The sequence below is a fragment of the Python bivittatus genome, unplaced genomic scaffold (genome assembly GCF_059951505.1).
Source record: "Python bivittatus isolate LINGU-HERP-01145 unplaced genomic scaffold, Pbiv_v1 ctg000370_np1212, whole genome shotgun sequence".
NCBI classification, from domain to species: Eukaryota; Metazoa; Chordata; class Lepidosauria; order Squamata; family Pythonidae; genus Python; species Python bivittatus.
In genome coordinates this window covers 385,895-406,232 of record NW_028277062.1, presented here as the reverse complement: position 1 = coordinate 406,232, position 20,338 = coordinate 385,895, and the positions used below count along the sequence as shown (strand labels likewise).

The 20,338-nt window shown below is 43.9% G+C and overlaps 1 gene segment (V, D, J or C); it reads right to left on the bottom strand.

Moving 5' to 3' along the window:
* Positions 1–452: 452 nt before the first annotated feature.
* Positions 453–12,626, bottom strand: LOC103052960 (Ig gamma chain C region-like). The segment is given in 5 exon segments: positions 453–906; positions 1,234–1,560; positions 2,191–2,490; positions 11,761–12,087; positions 12,479–12,626. Coding segments are annotated over 5 exon segments (1,440 nt in total).
* Between the last annotated feature and the right edge of the window lie 7,712 nt (positions 12,627–20,338).

The window sequence follows — 20,338 nt, the reverse complement described above, 5'->3', positions numbered from 1 at the left end:
AAGAATTGTAATTGAATGAACTTCATTCCTATGCCAGAGGGCCACAGCCAACATATAAAGGAAAGTGGTCTTCTTTGCACATTCAACAAGAAACAAGTGTGTGCAGTACAGAGGAGTTTGGTGGAAGGTGATATGGGTTCAAATCTCCAGAGAACTATGAAGCTCAGCTGGTTGGTCTGGACACGTCCCTTCTGCTCCTGACTCACCTGGAAGAGCTGGGAGGAGGATAACAGGGGATGATTGCACATACACGGACCAATGATTTCGGCCCTCAGGTCAATACTGATATGCAAGAAGTGAAACCCCCTTTGCTTCCAATATCAACCTGAAATCTTATTCTAATGTGCAGAGAAATTAGCTCATTTCCTCTCCATTCCAGAATTCATCCCTCATCCTGGCCAAGTCCCCAGTCTGGTTGAAGAAAAGAGCACAACCTGAGAGACCTCTGAGTTTGGTTTGCTTTTATTTAGCCAGGAGCCAAACACATAAGCCTGGAAACTATTTACAAGGACTGGATATGACAAGTGAGAGAGAACTCTAGGAAGACAATGCATGTTGACAGGAGTCTTCAACGTTTACCCAGAGATTTCATTATGTTCCTCTGTATGAGCTTCTCCCCAAGGGCCTGATGGATAGCCATACAGTTGAATGGGTTCCCAGTTTCCCAGTCTGATTTGGAGATAACCAGTTTGCTATACGTGAAGAAGGAATCATCTCTTTTGTCCTCCATAGATGGGGTGTTGACATAGTTATCTTCTGAAATGGGATTGCCATTCCTTTCCCACAGGACATCAATATTCATTGGGGAGTACCCATAAACTAAGCAGCTTAGGATCATTTTATTGTCAGGGTTGTGCATCACTTCAATGGGAGGGTAGATGTGCATGATGGGTTCCTTGCTGTGTTCTTTGTGAACATAGAAAGAAAAAGATAAAAAGGCAAATATTATAAAGGGTAGGATAAAGTAATGGAAGCAGTGACTGGGTCCTCATGTATTAAGCCATGATTTATTGTAGCTAACCAACCACAGAGAACTGGTTCACTTGTGAGATTAAGAGATTAGTCACAATTATAATTACACAGAATTGACTGGGGGGGAGGGGGTATCACATAGCATTCCAGGCCAAAATGAAACTTAATGTGATGTAAGAACCTCAGCCAATGTGCACAATTAATATTCTGAAGGCAGGACATGCTGGAGCTCTAAAGGGGTTAACTCTACTTTCTCCTTACCTCTGATCTTGGAAATTGTCTTAACGATGGGGCAGGGCAAACCTGTATATCTCACTGTACAGGTGAAAGGCTCTCCTGATTCCCAATCTGCAGTAGACACAGGGAGGTGGCTGACAGCAGTGAAGGTTCCATTCATTTCTTTGGTCACCTCCACTAATTCAGGATGCATGGCTTCTTGCTTCTCCCGTGACCAGCTTATTATCAACCCCTCTTCCTTTGGCAGATTGACAACCACACAGGTGATCTTGCCATTTTGGCTTATGTACAAGTCTTTTGGGCGTGGGGGCAGAAGATAGATGTTAATCCCACAGCAGATGTGATTGTCATCTATGGATACAAAATTCATGTCAGCCCTTACATCACTCCTCACCTTTCCCTTAGAACCTTGACCTAATTTCTTCCCTTCCTTCTAGATCAGCTCTTGAGCTTGTTTGAATAAAATGTTGTTTGTTTAGCTTGTGAATGGGGAATTGTCCGTCCTATTATCTGACCCCAAAATTCAAGGAAGGACTTCATGACACATTTTTTAAAAGAAGAAAGCATGTTATTTGTAAGGCATGGATTTCAGAAAACATCTCAGACTTGCATGCATTTAAATAAACATGCTGAAACTTGCCCCCTCATCATTGAAATCTCAAATGACTTGACCTGGGTTCTCCCTTCTCCAGATTAGAAAGGCCCAAATCTTTTCTCCTCACACCAATCACCTGGTCCTTGCAAATCCCTTTGGAAAGGCACCAGTTTTAGGTGTTTTCCATAATGTAAGAGTTTTGGTCCTAAGCAGAAATCTGATACTATCCTGAATACTATATCTATTACCACTACTCTGCTTCCTCCTTACCTCTGATCTTGAAAATCTTCTTAATGATAGGATGTAAATGGTATATGGGATAGACTCCCTTATAATCAACTGCCCTTTGAAAGGAAAAAGGTTAACAACAATTTTGCTGGACTCACGCTTAATGATTGTGTTAATTATGGAGTCGGTGGCTGGATGGTGAACGCTGCACTGGAATGACTCTGATTCCCACTGGTTGATTGAGATGGTGAGCAGACTGGTGTGGGTATAATGGCTGGACGAATTAAAAACTGGAGGGAAGTGGAGGATTCCGCTGGTGATGGCGCCTGAGTTCCATTGCACCGTGGCTGGTTCGGGAAAGTAGTCATCGACGAGACAACCAATGGTAACCTGGCAGGTGGCGAAAATGTCTTGGCAAGAAGGAGACAGTGGGAACACAGTTGGGGCTTTGGGAGTAGCTGCAGGGAAGATAAAGACAGGATGATGAAGATGGTGTAGACATATCTTCTGATGGACTTGAGTGCTTCTAGAGCAGATTGTTCTACAGCAGCGTTTTTCATCCTTGGCCACTTGAAGATGTTTGACTTCAACTCCCAAAATTCTCCAGCCCCCATGCTGGCTGGGGAATTCTGGGAGTTGAAGCCCACACATTTTAAGGTTGCCAAGTTTGAAGAGCACTGCTCTACACTATTCATGTGAATTTGTGGAGAGAGAATTTGCAGGAAACTGTGGTCCTGTAGTTGTTCTGATTTTTTTTCTTTCCTCAAATAGATTAGTTAAGGAGATAAATATGGAATAGTTCTATGGTGCCATTAGAGAGATCCATCATCTGGAAACACCTGCAACTATTATTTCATCTAATTATTGACAGTGCATGGAAGAGAGACAGACTTCAAGCATATTTTCATACTGCGAGGTCTAGAGTTTTGCTTCAATCAAAAGAAAGCTGAGGTTCTCAGTGTGCTGAATTTGCAGAACATTCATACCCTCGTTTCTCCTTAAGCCCTAGATTTCAGACCTTGAACTGCAATTTTTCTGCAAATCAGGAAGTTTAGCTTTCTGAGTTCAAAGCAGCTACATCAAACCACACCGAAGGAATTTTATTTTGTCCCCCAAATCAGGTTTAGAGCCATCAAGTGATGAATACAAGGAGTGGGGCCATATTTTTGTGGCAAAGCAGAAAATCTGAGAAAGATCTAGGGATGTAGCATTTTAATCCCCAAAACCTGGATAGGAGACAGAAGGAGACTTTAGATTGCTGAGATTCTGACTGAGGTAGCAACGCAGCATTTAAGTTGTATAGGATTTAGTCTGAAGATGAAAACAATAAAAACCTACATTAAAAAAAATACATGCATTTTAAAAAATTAAAAAAATATTTTTAAAATTAAAAATGATTTGAAAATATTTAGAACTTAAATATTTTCTAAAAGTTTACTTTTTAAAAAAAATAATAAACCCAAATCTCTGCATAAAGAGAACTGGATTCCTGGAAGAAGAGGTTCTAGATTAATTTTCTTCCTGCTCTCCATCTGGATCAGATGCTTATTTATTTGTTTACGAATATGGTGATACATCGCTCACCTGAAATGTCTTAGACCTCGAGGAGATTGTTTCAGTGAAAACCAGATATTGTTTCACTTGACAGGTCCAGAGTCTGAAGCAAGTGCAATGAAACCTTTTGCTTGTGAAGGGAAAAATGGGTACGAATCGAAATCCTCTACAGACAAAACCCTAGCTGAAACCTTGTTATTTCATTTAAGAATGTCAACCCCTCTCTTGTTTGTTGGCTCTCCTGCTCATGTACAAGGCAGAAAATTGAGAGCTAAGGCTCCTAATGGGCCAATCTATATCACTAACGGTTGACTCATATTTCCTTTCTGGTGGATGATGTACCACTCTAAACCGTTCAGCTGTCAGAACAAGACACTTTCATCTAACAATGCCCGGATACAAATCCTATTGAAGTCCACCTGGATTCAAACTGGCGCTAAGGACTCAGGAACCGATACAGAAAAGAGTTGGCACTCCTGGACTTAACCTTCGATCAGGAACTTGCATTTCATCATCTCTTATCCATGTTTCTTTCATGCCATTCTAGCACCATGCATTATCTGAGCTAGTTGATACCTCCCCACTACTAGGCTGAAATAAATTTCATGTCCAGGAAAATATGGGGACTTAGGCCAGTCTGCAAAGAGAAGGAGACTTTTCATCTTAACCTCACATTGGTACAGAGAGGCCCAGATGGACACCACAATAGCCCAGCAAGGGGCCAATGAACAATGATAGACCATCCATTCCTAAGACAGAGTGAGGGTCATTTTAGACTCTCTACATTATAGTCAAAAAGAGGGAAAAAGTCCATGAGAGTGGTTTAACAAAATAGTGAAAAAAATACATTATGGGAGTTGAAGCCCAATACATTGCAAGGCTCCGGATTGGAGGAGTCAGCTCTAGGCAATAGGTTCAAGTTTCTCTAGTAAATGCAAAGCTTCAGTTTATAAGAACTGTTCTGCTTTCATCTGGCAGCAGAGAAGACCCTAAGTACTATGAGAGCCTAAAAGTTAGGGACTGGTCTTTCAGCCAGGGTTCAGCTCCCACTGTGTGCAGAATTCCCCTGGGTACAATCTAGCCCATGTCCTGCAGGGGCTGGATCTAGAACCTGAGATGTCCAGTAACAAAAGGGCCAGACTACCCTGACTTGTCAGATCCTTTCTGTCACCACAGTCTCTCCTTTCATGCTTTGCTACACCCTTTCATTCCTAAATGGGGAAGAGAACTAGGGTTGCTAACCATCCTTTCATCTCTGCAGGCCTTAGCTAGCAATCGCATGAACATCCATCTTGCAAAAGCCATCACCTGCTGGCTAGGGGCAATTACATGTCTTTTGAAGCAGGTGGCTTCATTGGGGAGCTGTGGGCTTGGAGAAACCACGCTGTTAGAGCCCTTGGTCCAGTGAGCCCCCTTAAAATGTGGTTCTCAACAAAGCCGCAAGGAATCTTGCGTTAGTACATCCTATGAAAAATGCCACTCACCTCCCTGCAAGAGTCAGACTGGGAGCGTATTTTCATATAGTATCCCTGAGCATTAGGCTTCAAGCAGTAGATAAATCACATAAATATGCAGATAAATATCTTCAGATCGGGAAGATCAGAAACCTCTGGATTTCACAACTTGGTTCCTTGGGTCTCCTTACTCAGAAGCGTGTCTATTTAACAGCTTTTGAGTTTTTCTAAGGGTTTCTCCCACCTTCTGGTAGCCCTTTAAGGTAGTCCAGATTACTAGCTCTATCTGTGGCTCTTCCTCCTGTCTCCAAAGGTCATTCCCACCTACTATGACACCTTCTCAGAAACCGAATGATCTTGATCTGGAAATTCCAGAGTCTCTCAAGATGAGCAACAGGTGGGGGGACAAAATCTCGAGAGCTTCCCTCCACCTTCCTGAGCCCAGTTAATTGTCTGAGAGATGAGAGACCTTCTCAATGAATTTTAGCCTTGGCATAGGGTTTCCAGGAGGGTGCTTGGCTCTCTAGCACCTAGTTTGAAGCTTACATTCAACTGATGGCGCATCAAACTTTCCCAGTCAAGCATCATCCTCAAAACAAGCCTCCTTGCAGCCTAAGCCCAATTTAGCAGCTCATCAATTTTCCAGCTCAAATCTGACTGGGTTATGCTTTCTGCTTCCCTCTCCCACTTGCCAAGATGTCAAGTGCCTCTTTTTGCTGTCCAGTAGCTTCACCGTAGCCTAACCTTTCTCTGTGAGGAGAGACTTTTAAGTAGCAATCCAGAACCAGCTTTGAGGAACCAGCTGTCCCAAAGCACAGCTGGGAATTAAGACCTTTCTGGTAGAAGCTTTTCTCATCACCAATGAGTTCTAAGGTGAACAATGGCTTCTAGCAATTTCCTTTAGGATCTCCCTATCACAGCAGGCTTTGAGCAATCATCTACATTGCATCTTTGCTCTTCACTAACTAATTGGAACCCTAAAATACAAGAAGATGACCCCCAAAATTGCAGATGAGCACAGGGCACCAAACAGGTACCCAGTTAGCTTGCTTCTGCCTGCCAGCTGATCTGAACTCTGGATTCAACTAGAAGCGCATGTACCACATGGTTGAGCCTACAGTTTGCAGCAGGCCCCCTTGCAGGCTACCTTACCTGCTCAGCTCAGAAGTGGAAAAATCCTTGGGTGAGCTTTAGGCTTGGACGAGACTCCAAGGAGCCCCATTCTCTCCAATTGCTGAACCTTCAAACCCACCTCCTCCCAACTGAGGTGGCAGGCTTGGCACCCAGATAATACCCTTACTCCCTGATAGTTTCCCTGACCCCTAGCATTCATCAGGAAGCTCGTAGTTGGGCTTCTGGCTGAGAGTAGACCCCCAAGTAGCCTCTTTCTGCTGACTAGCTTGACTAAACTCTGAATTCAGCTAGGAGGATGACAAATGGCACAGTGAAGGATCCAGCATGGCTCAGATTTCCCTCCCTCTGACACTCAATCAAAAGCAAAGGATCTCCCAGATGAGCTACCCCAAGGCACCCAGATCCTAGAATTCAAATGGGTGATCAAGAAGCTATCAGTTGAGGATCAGGCTTGAAGCAGATGCTGGGGTAGCTCTTCCTAGTCTTAGCTCTCAGCTGGAGCTTCAGAAATATCCCAGCTGAGTATCATCTTTGGGGCAGGCTATCAATCACCTCCTTCGATTTTCACTAGTAGAAGCTGGTGTTGATTGGTAAGGCCTAAGCTTCCCAGTTATATATCAGGCTTGTGAGGTTATCTAGGTAAGCCTACTGCTGCCCCCTCAGCTTGTCTCCTGCTGAACTGAGAGTTAAAAACATATCTCAGTTGAGTTTGGATGAAGCTTTCTGAAAACTCTCTTCAGTCCCAATATCTTCCTTACGAACTATAGCTTTGAGCATTTTTCAAATGAATCTCCTAACTTGAAATAAATTCTCAACTATTTATCTTGATACACTTCATATTCTGTTACATAATGCTAAAAAAGAACATGAGCAAAGTGGCAGGTAGAACAGAAGTTAAATAAGAAACTTCCTGGTTGTTTGTGGAACGTGGAAGAAGCTAACAAAGAGAGCTGAGTTCTCCTCATCCCCAGTTTTGGAACTTCTCCCTCAGCTTCCCAGCTGAACATGGGTTGCTACTTGCCAAACCCAACTGAAGTTGGAGCATTATCTGGAATATGAGGAGCCCATGGTTAGGTTCTGGTAGTACTACAGTTTGCCTGGTTAGTGAAATGCTCAACTGGGAGGCTCAGCTGAGACTTCAGGGATTACTACCTTACAAATTGCTCTAAGCCTGATATCAAGAATTTCAGTCTATTTGTTCCTTCAGCTAGTGAGATACACGGAAGATGGTGGTGACCAAGCTTTACTATTCAGCATCTGTTGGGAAACCTGAACCTGAGTTACCTTAACCTTCTATGTCTTGATCTTCCCAAACCCCAAATGTTGATGAATTTTGTACTTACCAAGCCAAGCGTCAGCTTCAGTTCAAATCATCAAACCTCTGCTGCCAATCTGTAGTCTGTCTCAGAATTTCCCCCTCACCTTGTTCTTAAAGAATGTTCTAAGAAAGAGTTTTTCAGGTTAGTGACGTTCTTTGATCTGGCGTGAAGGTGTGAAAAAAACAAGATCACTGAGGTCCAAGAGATATAATTGGGATCCAAGAGGTGCCATCTTAGAACAAAAAAGTCTCAGTCACAGAGAACTTCCCCATTTTCTTCCCCTAGCGATCTCTTTTTAGAGTCCCAAAGTTCCATCACTAGGCAAGGCCAAGCTGTCGAAATGAGCTGATGATTAATTAATCTGACCAACAGAAATGTCTAGATTGCTGTCTTTATTGTTTTAAGTTTCTTGCATAGTACTTCATTAATTAATCAATACTGTTATGTTTTTTCTGAAGAAGAGGTAAAGGCATTCTGGGGCATAAAACAAACTGAACCTGTCTTCCTAAATGGATATAAATCTTATGGAGAGTAGTGATATATATCTAATTATTTCATTTACTAGCAATTTTTTAAATATATTACCTAGGTTTTTAAAAAGCCCAAATCCAATGAGCATTAGTTGCCTTATATTTCCATGCTGTCTGTTCACACCACTCACATGCTTCTCATATCTTCTTATTAATCCATTTTATTCATCTTTCCCATTCTTTCCCTTTCCCCATTTTTATTTCATCTAGATCTTTGGGATCTTATGATTGGGGAGGGCAAGGCATTTCACTGATGTGGAATATGAGGGTGTGCACTGGGAATGGAGCCTGAAAGATTTGTACAAGATTTTCCAAAACTACCACAGAATAACTTTAAAAAAGGCCTTAAGCAGCACTTTCCAGCGAATAAAAGAAGATGAGGACTTCCAACCAGCAGTTGGTCCCTTAAAAGAACCTGAGCAATAAAAGCTATGAAAGAAAGTGACGTCTTGGTGGAAAAGAAGCTAATCTGCACTGACCACACATGGTGCCACGTAAAAGATAAGTGGACATGAGTTCTAGATCTGAGATCTCAGTACCAAGATCCACAGTAGTGCCAAGTTGTAGAAACTCTAGGTTCAAATGGCTCTCCTTAGTTTACATGTTTATTTGTGGGTGAAAAAAACCTATAGACACAATAATCAATTATCATATCTGTCTAAGCTGTGGATAAGGATTCCTGAGCCAGAAACCTTATGGAAAAGGTCAGTTTTGAAGAAGTCTTTCAAGGAAGGAAAAAAGTATTTTCCTATCTCTCTAAAATAAAAAAGGGGGTGGGGGAGGAAGTAAATTAGTCTCAGATCTGTTATACTTTCCTATATTTGCACTGATAATATCTACTTCGAAAACACAGAAGGAAGTGTTGTTTTTGTCAAGGTTTAACGCCCTCATGGGTTAGCCAACAAACAAACAAGGAAGCATAAAACCTCCCCTTCTAGAGTCCTAAATCCTGCCATAATCAGAGCTGGTTTAAGGAATTTGGGGACTAAATGTTCCAGCAGTGCTCACAAGGTGACCCTGGTGCATAATCCTAGATGAACATTGCAGGTGGATTTCCGCAAAAGGAGGTGGTCAAACAGTGTAATCAAAAGTGAATGTCCACAGAACCTGAGCTGCACATGAAAACTGTCTCTAGAATAAACAGATTGCATATAAAAACTGAATCCTTGCTACTCAAACTCTTTGAGGCCTGCAAGTTTATTGCAATACTTGAATGCATATTTTTATTTTAAAAAGTGTAATTCAGAGAGAGAGAGAGAGACTTTCCCTTGGCAGAGGCAGAGAGAGAAAATTACTACCCTTTATTCTGGAAATGTTATTTTCCCTGCTTTCCATGCTATACACTTATAGTAAACAGGGGAAATCCTATTGTAAGAGGTTAAAAGAAAATCTGACCTGTCAATCTAGCTAAAGCAACACAGACATCTGAAATGTGTAAAACTGTCAGGCTTACAGGATGGAGCAGGCCAAGAACTGACTCCACTTTGGCCTAAAACTATGCAGAGTACATCATGAGAAATGCCAGGCTGGAAGAATCACAAGCTGGAATTAAGATTTGATTTTTTTTACACCTATACCTTTCTATAAAACCTTTGAAGTTTGCTTTGCAAGGTGTGGTTTCTTTCAACATTTCTTGCCACGATGTTGATTGAGCCAACCAGATGCATATTGATCAATAAATATCTGTAACTTTTTACAGAAGTCTCGTCTCAAGTTTTTGTTTGGCTCTCTGAAACTTGGGTAGCATAGAGTGCCTTACATGAGGAAAGCTACGGCAAACCTAGACAGCATACTAAAAAGCAGAGTCATCACCTTGCCAACAAAGATCTGCAGAATCAAAGCTATGGTTTTTCCAGTAGCAATGTATGGCTGTGAGAGCTGGACCATAAGGAAGGCTGAGGACTGAAGAATCAATGCCTTTGAACTGTGGTGCTGGAGAAGACTCTTAGGAGTCCCTTGGACTGCCAGAAGGTCAAATCAGTCAATCTTAAAGGAAATCAACCCTGACTGGTCATTGGAAGGATTGATACTGAAGCTCAAGCTCAGATACTTTGGCCACCTAATGCGAAGAGATGACTCTTTGGAAAAGACCCTGATGCTGGGAAAGATTGAAGGCAAAAGGAGAAGTACATTAGTTTTGTCAGTTATCGTTTTTATATTTCATTGAATCCTTGTCTGAATTTTAGTGAATTAGAGAGAGAGAGAGAGAGAGAGAGAGTTATAAAAAAAGTCAAGGAAAAATGGTATCAGGCCTATCAAGAACAAATGAGTCCCGATTGTGATAAATACTTCAATTTGCATGTAGGTGTCCAAACTGAGAGATCTTAATATTTAACTTCTACAGTTGTGCTCATCTTGGGTGCTTGACAATCTCTCTCTCTTTTCTCAAAATGAAATCTGAAATATTAAAGGTGTTGAGGCAGCCTCTCCTTTTTGTGTGAATATAGCTTGTATCCTATTCTGTGGGACTTTGGATAGTCCATCAGTGGATTTTGGTAGAAGCTTTTGAGGACAAATGTGACCGCCTTTCTTTTTTATTTATCCTGGTTATCAGTAGATTTTGGAAGTCTTTCTGGAGAACAATTGTTTTCTCCATCATGTAGCTTTGCATTCTGTATGTGGATGTCTTAAGAATGAATGCCCATCCTGATCTATTTTCCCTTATTACTCAACCTACAGCGTGTAACAAATCCAGTAATTTGAATTAAATCTTCCTTCCTTCCTTCCTTCCTTCCTTCCTTCCTTCCTTCCTTCCTTCCTTCCTTCCTTCCTTCCTTCCTTCCTTCCTTCCTTCCTTCCTGTTTGTCCCTTAGCTTTCCATCAATTATTTGTTACTATCGGCAAACTCAGAGTCTTCCCTGCCATGGTTGATCCTTTAGAAGTCCCCCGTTTTGGCCTGGGAATTTGACCTTTCATTTATTATCCTTTTGGTTTTGATCATAATGTCCTAATATCATAATGGCTTATTGAGAGTCTCCCTTGAGGACTCTTTGGCTATTTTGTCTTACGTATCAATCCTTGATACTGAAACAGATTTTAGGTTGTGGACCTGCAGAGAACAGTGTAGCTTTGCTCCGACTGATTGGTCCAGAGCTAGACTCCATGGAGAAACCATGGCACAGAAGCAGTTGGCCAAAGGATGTGGTTGGATCAAGGACGATGGGAAGCTTTTCAGTCAATAATTACAATTCTATGTATTTCAGCTACTTCGACTTTTTGCTCTTGGGCTAAGCAGCCAACATACAGAGAAGGGCACTCTTAAGAATATAGGAAAGTGGATATGGAGCAGAGAGGATAGTAGAGGATACTTGTCCTTGAACCTGATGGGTTCAAATCTCCACTGAAAGCCACTAAAGCTCACCACGTTGGTTTAGACGCATCTATTCCACTCTTTTCTCACTGCAGTGAGGCTAAATTGGGGTACCCACACATACACCAGCTAAATCCATTGGCCTTCTTGGGATTCATATAGAAGAATGATGAACTCCATTTAGACTATCATCCTTAAGCCTTGACTCTGCTTTTTCAGACAGATTATCCCCTTTCCCCTTCTAGACCTCACCCCTAAGGAGAAAAGAACAGAACCCGAGATATTTCTGAGATGGTTTGCTTTTATTCATCCAGAAGCCAAATGGGGGAGTAGGGAAATAAATAAAGGTTTCGTCTGACAGTACTAGAGGGAAATCTAGGATGGACTGAAATGGAGAAGCTGGTTGAGATCAGTCTTCATTTTTTACCCTGAGGTTTTGACATGTTCCTCTGAGTGAACTTCATGGGGAGGGCTTCATGAACCACCATACAGGTGAATACGTTGGGCTGGTCCCAATCATCTCTGGGGATACTCAGTTTGCTGTAGGCGAAGAAGGAATCTTCATGGTTATTCTTCATAGCTGGGGTATTCACAAAGTTGTCTTCTGGCAGAGGATTGTAATTCTTTAGCCACTGGATATCAATATTTGATGGGGAAAGCCCATTCACCAGGCAGGTAAGGATAACCTCTCTGCCTGGGCTGAGTTTCTCTCGAGCCGGAGGGAAGATGCAGACCTTGGGTGCACTGCTCTTGCCTTTGTGAAGCATGAGGAATGAAACACAATGATGAAACGTAGGACAACTTAGTGGCAGCAATGAATGGTTCACGTCTCTTGCTAAAGTATATGTTTTTAGCCACTATTCATAAATAAGCCCAGTGTTCATGTATATCACTAAATCATGGTTTGCAGGCCATTCTATGACTAGAGTCACACATTCTGCCAAGCCAAAATCAAGTTTTGTTCACATGATGTATTTATCCAACCAGTATTCTGGATTGTTGATGCACATGAGAGACCATGCCTTTTCAGGTCTCTAAGCTTGCAGTGTGCCCAATACATTAAAAATTTTCCTACAACCCCTTGGCCCAAGGGAAAATAAGTCCATTAGTCCCCATGACGGGCAACAAGGTAACTTCTTCCTTACCTGTGGGCTTGGAAATTGTCTTTGTGATGGGAACAGCCAAGCCTGGATATTCCACTGCACAGGTGAAAATCTTTCCTGATTCCCAATCATGGAGGAAGATGGGGAGGCGAATGACAACGGTGTAGGTACCATTCTGTTCTTCCGCCATTTCCATTAAATCAGGATGTGTCATTCCACTCTTCTCCCAAGACCAGGTAATATTCAACCCCTGATCATTTTCCGGATTGCCCACTGCACAGCTGAGCTTGCTATTCTATCTATGTACAAGGGTCTTGGTGTTGGGGGCAGGGCATACACATTAATAGCACTGGAGGAACAGCTTTGGCCATCCAAAGATAAAAAATTAATGTCAGTTCCCTATTCAGCTCTCACTCTCTCTTTTACATTAAAGGCATTAGGGAACTTTAGGGGTGTTTTGAAAGCATCACCAGAAAGGATGGGCCATGCCTACAGCCTAGGGTCCAGTTGCATTCTCTCTTTGATTCAATATTCTGGTTAAAAATGAAAGCAGTGAGATAAAGAGGGAGAAACAATTGGTCAAGTCAAGTAGAAAAAGTGAGAACTTTGGGTAACAGAGGGTGAGGAAAAAATTGAGATCATTTAACCTTTTGTTCTATTCATCGCAAGAAATTGGGCGGGAAAGAAGGACCAGTCACAGACAGAACCAACACTTCATGAAGGGGCCTGTCAACTATTCTTCTCTACCAACTTCTATCCCATAATTTTCTTCCCAATAGGTAAAATGGCTTTTTTCTACAGCAATGCAGTTAAAGATGCAACCAATGACCTCAGATTACAAGAACATACTCCAGTAGAGGATCTAAGGCTACTTCTAGGAAAACCCATCCTAGTTCTTTGGAGGTGCAATGGGAAGATATTTGCTTGGGTCTACAACTCCATCTTCAAAGTAAAGACATTCAGCCCCTCTCTATCCTACACCACCAGAGATGCAATCTGTGGAAGCAGGTGGACAAAGAATGTTGCTAGGATCTGGAACAAAACATATTCCTGTAGAGCTGGTGTCTTCAAAGCAATGCCACTGAAGAAAGCCTTCTTGACCAGTATTAAATTGTGTCCTAAAAAGCAGGCAGTAAAGGCTTAAATCTTCCCAGCTGAACATGGCAGCTATGTTTGCATGGATTGCTAGTTGCCAAGTTCAGCTGAAGGTGGACCATCGTCTGGAATGGGAAGAGTCCAGGCTTAGCTTCTGGTAGTGCTGCAGGTTGCCCAATCACTGAGGTTCTTAGCTGGGGGCTCAACTGAGACTTCAGGGATTACGGTGGTATGCAATTACCCCACAACTTGCTCTAAGCCACATATCAGGAGTTTCAGTCCTTTTGTTCCTTCACTGGTAAGATACTTGGACATGGTGGTGAGCATTTATCATCGGCAGCATTAACTAGGGGAGGAGAATTTCAGAGTGGGTGCAAATGGAACATGGCATCATTTTTTCTTTCCTCTTCCTGGATTTTCCTAGGCTGTGCATACAATCACATAAGAAAAAAAATATGATCAGAATTCCTTTCTAAATTATTGAGTTGCAGTAAGATGTTGCTGGTGAAATATTCATTAGATTTCACTGGCTGGAAATGAGAGAGCTGTTTCACACTGGTGCTTCCAGAGTAGAAACCCCTCAAGGTGCAAACCATGATCTCTGCTTTCTTTGAAGCCAACTGTTCCAATAGAGGGGTCACCCGTTGGAACACGATGGCTGTTTCTGGGAACTGAAAAGACAACAAGCGATGGGAGAGAACATCGCATCCACTGCCTTAAGGTGCAAGTAGGAATTCTTGCCCTGTTAGTCCTTTCCTTCCAAAAATTAAGTTCTCAGAACTCTCTCATTGGGAACCGTGTTTCAGAAAAGCTGGAAACTGGCACAGCAATCTTTGAGAGGGTGTTTAGGCATCTTTTAGGCAAATGAATCTCACTAAATATATCAATTAAAATAAGCGGATGAATCAAAGTGGTGATACGGTTTCAACACCAGCCTGCTAGATTATATAGGGAGGGTCATTTGGTTCAGAACAGGGTTGAAGGTACAGAGGTGCTAATGTCGTGGTCTGAATCTGGAGCATAACAAATTGGATTGCTTGTTTGATGTAATTATTTATTTGTAAAATATTCAAACTGAAATTCCCCTTTCAGGGGGACGACAGATCAAAACATATTGCCACACTCTACCATTTCTGAGCCTCTGAGGGACACAAAGGTTATCAAGTCACTTCCTTCAAAAGATTTTTTTTTCATTTTTCATTTTGTAACATGGGGCACCCATGCTACTGAGATTTCTGGAAATCCAGAGGGTGGCTGGAAGCTTCAGCTGAATGGGAAAAGGAAAAGAATTGTTGCAAAATCTCTAATCCTAAGGCAAGCCTTCTCCATCGTCTACCAAAGGAAGTGAAAAGAAAATGATGATGATGATGATGATGATGATGATGTGGAGAACTCACCTGAGACGTGGTTTTGAGGGCTCAGCGGGAGGCTGTGTCCAGGGAAAAGGAACCCCAAAAAGAGGAGGAGGAGGATGGACCACATTGTGAAATTCAGATTGAAGTTTCACAAGGGCTCCGAGCAGTTATATAATTCCAGAAGATGAAGGAAATCAGCTTCCTATTAAATATCTAGAGCTTCATGGAGAAAGCGAGCAAGCTGACTCAGAAGGGCAAACTTAAGCATCATTGGAAGAGAATCTTGGCACCACATACAGTTGGGTATTTTATTTTTCTACTGGCCATATTCATTTGGATCCCCTCCAATCCTATCAGACTCGGGCTGCTCCCAGTACGATATTGACTTGAGTGGCCACATGATCAGATTTCGCTGAACACAATGTTGGCACCTGCTGAGTAATCTTACTTCTATCTTCTGATCTTTTGGTCATTTTCTGTCCCATTAAAAATGTAGAGCAAAAGTGTGCAAACATGCAGCAATGCAACAATAAACCAATTGTCATCAGCCAAATGCAAAATCATAGTCAATTAAAGCAGACAGGCCACGTGACTTTTTCTTCATCAGCGTGTCCCATGATTGGGTCTTGAATCACGTAAAGAATTTTGTGTTCCACGTCTTTCCAACTGCCGGGTTCTTTCCCTCAATGTTTTTGACCTGGCAATGGGTTTGCCGTTGAAACATTTCACTTTTCAGAGGAAATTTCTTTGCAATGTCTCCACAGCTACCTTCTATGGAGATGACACCCACCAAGAAGAGATGCTGGCTGGAGAATTCTGGAGTTGAAGTCCACCCATCTTAATGTGGCCAAGGTTGGAGAACATTGACTTTATGGAATGCCAGCTGTAGTCTCATAAGGGCTCAGAACAATGATCTAGTTACAGACAGATGCAGGAATGGAATTTCCTGGTTTCGTAGCCTTTACTTTTTTCATGCTTGGGTACGACCTTCTTCCTTTCCTCCTCAGACAACTCTTTGCTTTTCAGCAGCTGCATCACACGGATGGCTCATGATTAATTTGTGTTTCAAAAGAATACCCTGATCACCTTCACAGGTGCTTTTAGCAAGCCTGGTCTCCCTCCTCTTATACTTGAGGGAAGACACATAGAGGTTAAGTCATTCTTCCTTCATGGGAAGTCTGATCCACATGATTACATGCAGTCAAACTTTATTTTTTTAAGACTTGATGCCATGGGCTATTTAATCGATCTATATTGCTGTATGTCAGTATAGCCAAGAAACGGGGCCCTTAACACACTCAGGGCATGCTCAACCTTAACATGCCCAACCTGCTGGACCAAATTGGACAGGTAGAGACAACTGGGAAAGGATGGTCCCTCAGGTAACCTGGTCCCAAGCCATGAAGGGCTTTAAAGGTGACAACCAGCAACTTGAGTTGCACCTAGAAACACACCGGCCACCAATGCAGCTCACCTAGCAGTGGTGTTACATGTGTTGAATATCTGACACCATTTCCTACCCCTGCAGCTGCATTCTGCACCAGTTGAACCTTTCAAATGCTCTTCAAGGGCAGCCAATGTACCGCGTGTTGCAGTAGTCCAAACGGGAGGTCACGAGGGCATGAGCAACGTGAGCAGAGCCTCCCAGTCCAGGAATGGGTGCAACTGGCGCACAAACCTCCTAGCCATGGTTGCCACCTTCTCTCCTAGCAGGAGCCATGAGTCCAAGAGGACTCCCAGATTGCGCACCAGGCCTGTCTGGGGAAGTGCCACCCCTTCCAGGACCAACAGTGGAAAAACCTTGTCACCAGAAGGCCCGAATACCCAAAGCCACTCAGTCTTGCTTGGGTTGAGTCAAAGCCCATTGCAACCCATCTTACACTTACAATCTCCAGAGACTGGGAGAGGACATCCACGGCATCACTCGGGCAGCCCAGGTTGAAGATCTAAAGCTGGGTATCATCAGCGTGCAGATGATACCTCACCCCAAACCTTTGGATCACCTCACCAATGGCCTCACATAGATGTTAAATAGGAGAGGAGGAAGAAGCAAGCCGTAAGGAACCCCACAAAGTAGGGGGCGTGGGCTGGATCTCTCTCCCCCTATCAACTGGAGCTGACCCCGGAGGAAGGAGGACAACCAGCGCAACCCAGTGCTGCCCACTTCCAACTTTCAAAGCTGGTCCAGAAGAATACCATGGTCGATGGTATCGAAGGCTGCTGAGAGGTCAAGAAGAGCAAAGATGGTCACACTAATGCCATCCCGCTCTTGCCAGAGGTCATTTAAGAGTGCAATCAATGCTGTCTCAGTCCCGTAACCCGGCCTGTACATGACTGAAAAGGGTTGAGACAATACTGACTGGAACCAACCCTGGTGGAAGGAGAAGAACCAGTGCAACACCCACCAAGTCAAGAAGCTCAGGCAAGGAGGTTGCTACACAGCAAGGAGGCTGGTACAATAGCAACTGTCCCAACTGATCCCCCTTAGAACCCAACTTCACAAATAGGGTCTCGCACCTGGCAAACTAAGGAGCAGTGCCCCTGGGTGCCTCACATGAGTCTTGGATGACCACTGCCACCCCACTGTCCCTACCAGCTGGGCAATCTCAGAAAGGGGACCCCCCCCCCAAGTAGGTCTTGCACAAAGTAGGGAAGCTAGTTTGAAAGAAAGTTGTTGTCATGTATATCCAATTATTCTTTTTGCTGTGTTTTTTTTGGCTTCTGTTAGGGTTGATGTATGATGTTGATGTTCCTTGTGCTGTTCTTTCTGTTCTCCTCAGTGTAGATGCTGCTGTCATGATTCTCATTGTCCCTTTTCGTTGCTCCTCCATCTGGAACCCCTGCACCATCTTACACATCTGAAGGGGAGGGAAAGAAATGGGAGAATCTGGTGGTAAAAAGTACCCCCCCTACATATGTTAACTAGATTCACCTATGAAAATACTATGAGATGCCCCCCCCCCCACACATATGAACTGCTTAAAGTGCCCTTGTAAGAAAACCTTCGCACCAAGCTGAAGTCACCCTGAGGAGAAGACTCAGTCAGGAAGGCCCAGAGAAGGCCCCGCATTGATTCACTGACCGTCTCTCAAGGATCGTATGGCCTAGGAGGAAGGAGGGGATAAATGATAATCAGGTCACAATGGATGGGCTTATCTAATCAATGGTTTAATAAATAAATATTAACATCCTTTTATTCTCTGTTTTAGTTTGCTTGTTACATTTTTAATATATTTATTGACTGTTTTCAGCTGTGTTGTCCACCGCCCAGAGTCGCCTGCGGTGAGATGGGCGGCTATAGAAATCGGTTTAATAAATAAATAAATACATAAAATAATATTCCAGCGTCACGGTGTCATTTCCACTGTCTCTGCCTTTTGCTTCAGGCTGTCTTTGCAACGTAGTGGGCCGAAGACACACAAGCCCTGGTTCTGCTTTTCTTTGTGGCCGCTCAGCAAAGTACCAGAGCTTTGCGGGGGACCCGTCTCTCCTGTATTACTGCTTGTATGCATGCCAGTAAAATTCTGTCGTCTCTTCCCAGGGATTTGGTGGCTTCGGGTGAGCTACAGACGCCTCCTGAGCCCCCCCATGGCAATATCCCCCCATCTTCCTGTGGCTGCTGCTGACAGTTCCTGGGCTTCAGCTTCCTGGGACCAGCAGACCAATCGCCATCCGGAGTCTCCCGGTCCCTTCTCCGGACTCTCTGAACGGGGGGCATCCCCACATCTGGGAGCAGGGGCTCCTGTTTCACTAGGCTTGGCGTTCCAAGGAAGGGGCCCTGTCTCTGGCTCGCCTTCAGAGGATGGGGGCGGCCAGTGCACGGAGTGAACATTCGGGTTGAGCTCCAACGGGGGAGGACGGCCTAGGCAGCCCCCCACCCTACCCCATATCCAAGTGCAAGCTTGGGACCTTCTCCAAGAAATAGGTAGAGGTCTGTCGCCCCCGGCCCTCCCCAGGTGGTCTGGCAGCCGCTGTAGAGGTATGGGGCAGAAGGGCCTCCCCCAACCCCTCTGGGGAGACCGAAGATTCACTTGGGCAATGGTGCTGGGGGGGAGCCTGGCTTAAGGGGGGGCGGATTTGCTGATTGGCAGCAGCCCAACCCTCCCCCCAGCTGTAGTTTTCGGCAGAAACTGAGAAAACGTTTCCCACAGGCGGGCGGGCAGTGCAGCAGGAGTGCTTGGGGACCTCCAGGATGGCCTTCGTGGTTTGCCCCCCACCCCACCCCCCCTTGCTGCAGCAGCCAGCGATTGCCCAGAAAGCGTCCGCCCCCTCAGGCAGCGCTCCTGTACCTGCCCAGCTGCGGTGTGTGTGTGTGTGTGTGTGTGTGTGTCTGCCTGCCAATCTGGAGCTTTATGAGATTTATATGTTGGCTGTGGCCCTCTGGCATAGGAACAATGTTCATTCAATTACAACTCTTTATTTACAATTTTCCCATGAAGTTTCGCTTTCATCTCTCTTTCATCTCTCTCATTTGCATAGCCTCCCATCTTCAAACCTCATTCTGGGCGGCTTTCAACCCAGCAATAAAGACAACATATACAACGATCAAAACAAACAGAAATAAAACTAAAACCAGAAAGACCAGGCCCTGGGACCACGCTTCAGCCATGCAACCCATCACGTTCTCATCCTACTCTGACTTCACCCCATCCCAGCATCTGGGGCTATCCATCCCCAGAGGTGGAGCACAGAGATGAGCGAGGTAGCCTTGGGAAACCCCATGTTAGAGTGCTGCCTCAAAGGAATCATAAACCTCAGAAACAGCCAAGAGTCACGTAACGCAACAGAACACACACACAAATATACCACGGAGCCCAAGCTGAAGAATCTCCCTCCATATTGATTCACATTGCATGGATTCTTGTACAGCTGCGAAACAAAGACATAACATGTTGGAACATGAAGGATAGTTTCAGGCACCACCTTAATGGTGATCCTTCATGTGTGCTGATCGACCTGAGGGCCAAAATCCTTGGTCCAGGTGTGCACAATCATCCCGTTCTCCTCCTCACAGCTCTTTCAGCGATTCACGAGCGGAAGGGATCCATCCAGACGAACCCTGAAAGCTGGGTGGGCGACTTTGGGCCAGTCACTCTCTCTCAACCCAGCCCATCTCACAGGGTTGCTGTTGTGGGGAGAATGGGGGGATGATCTATGTTTACCACTTTGAGTTATTTATAAAAAAATAATAAAGGCAGGATAAATGTGTATGGAGTAAACCAGCTGAGCTTCATAGTTTTCTGGAGATTTGAACCCATATTGTCTTCCAACAAACTCCCCTCTACTCCACCTTCATTTCATTCTATACATGCTCAGAAGACCACTTTCTTGTATATGTCGGCAGTAATGTCAGAGGTGACATATGACTGAAATTCCTTTAATTACGACGATTTATTTACAATTTCCCCATTCAGTTTCTATGTCATCTCCCCTTGTCCCTCCATCCTTCAAA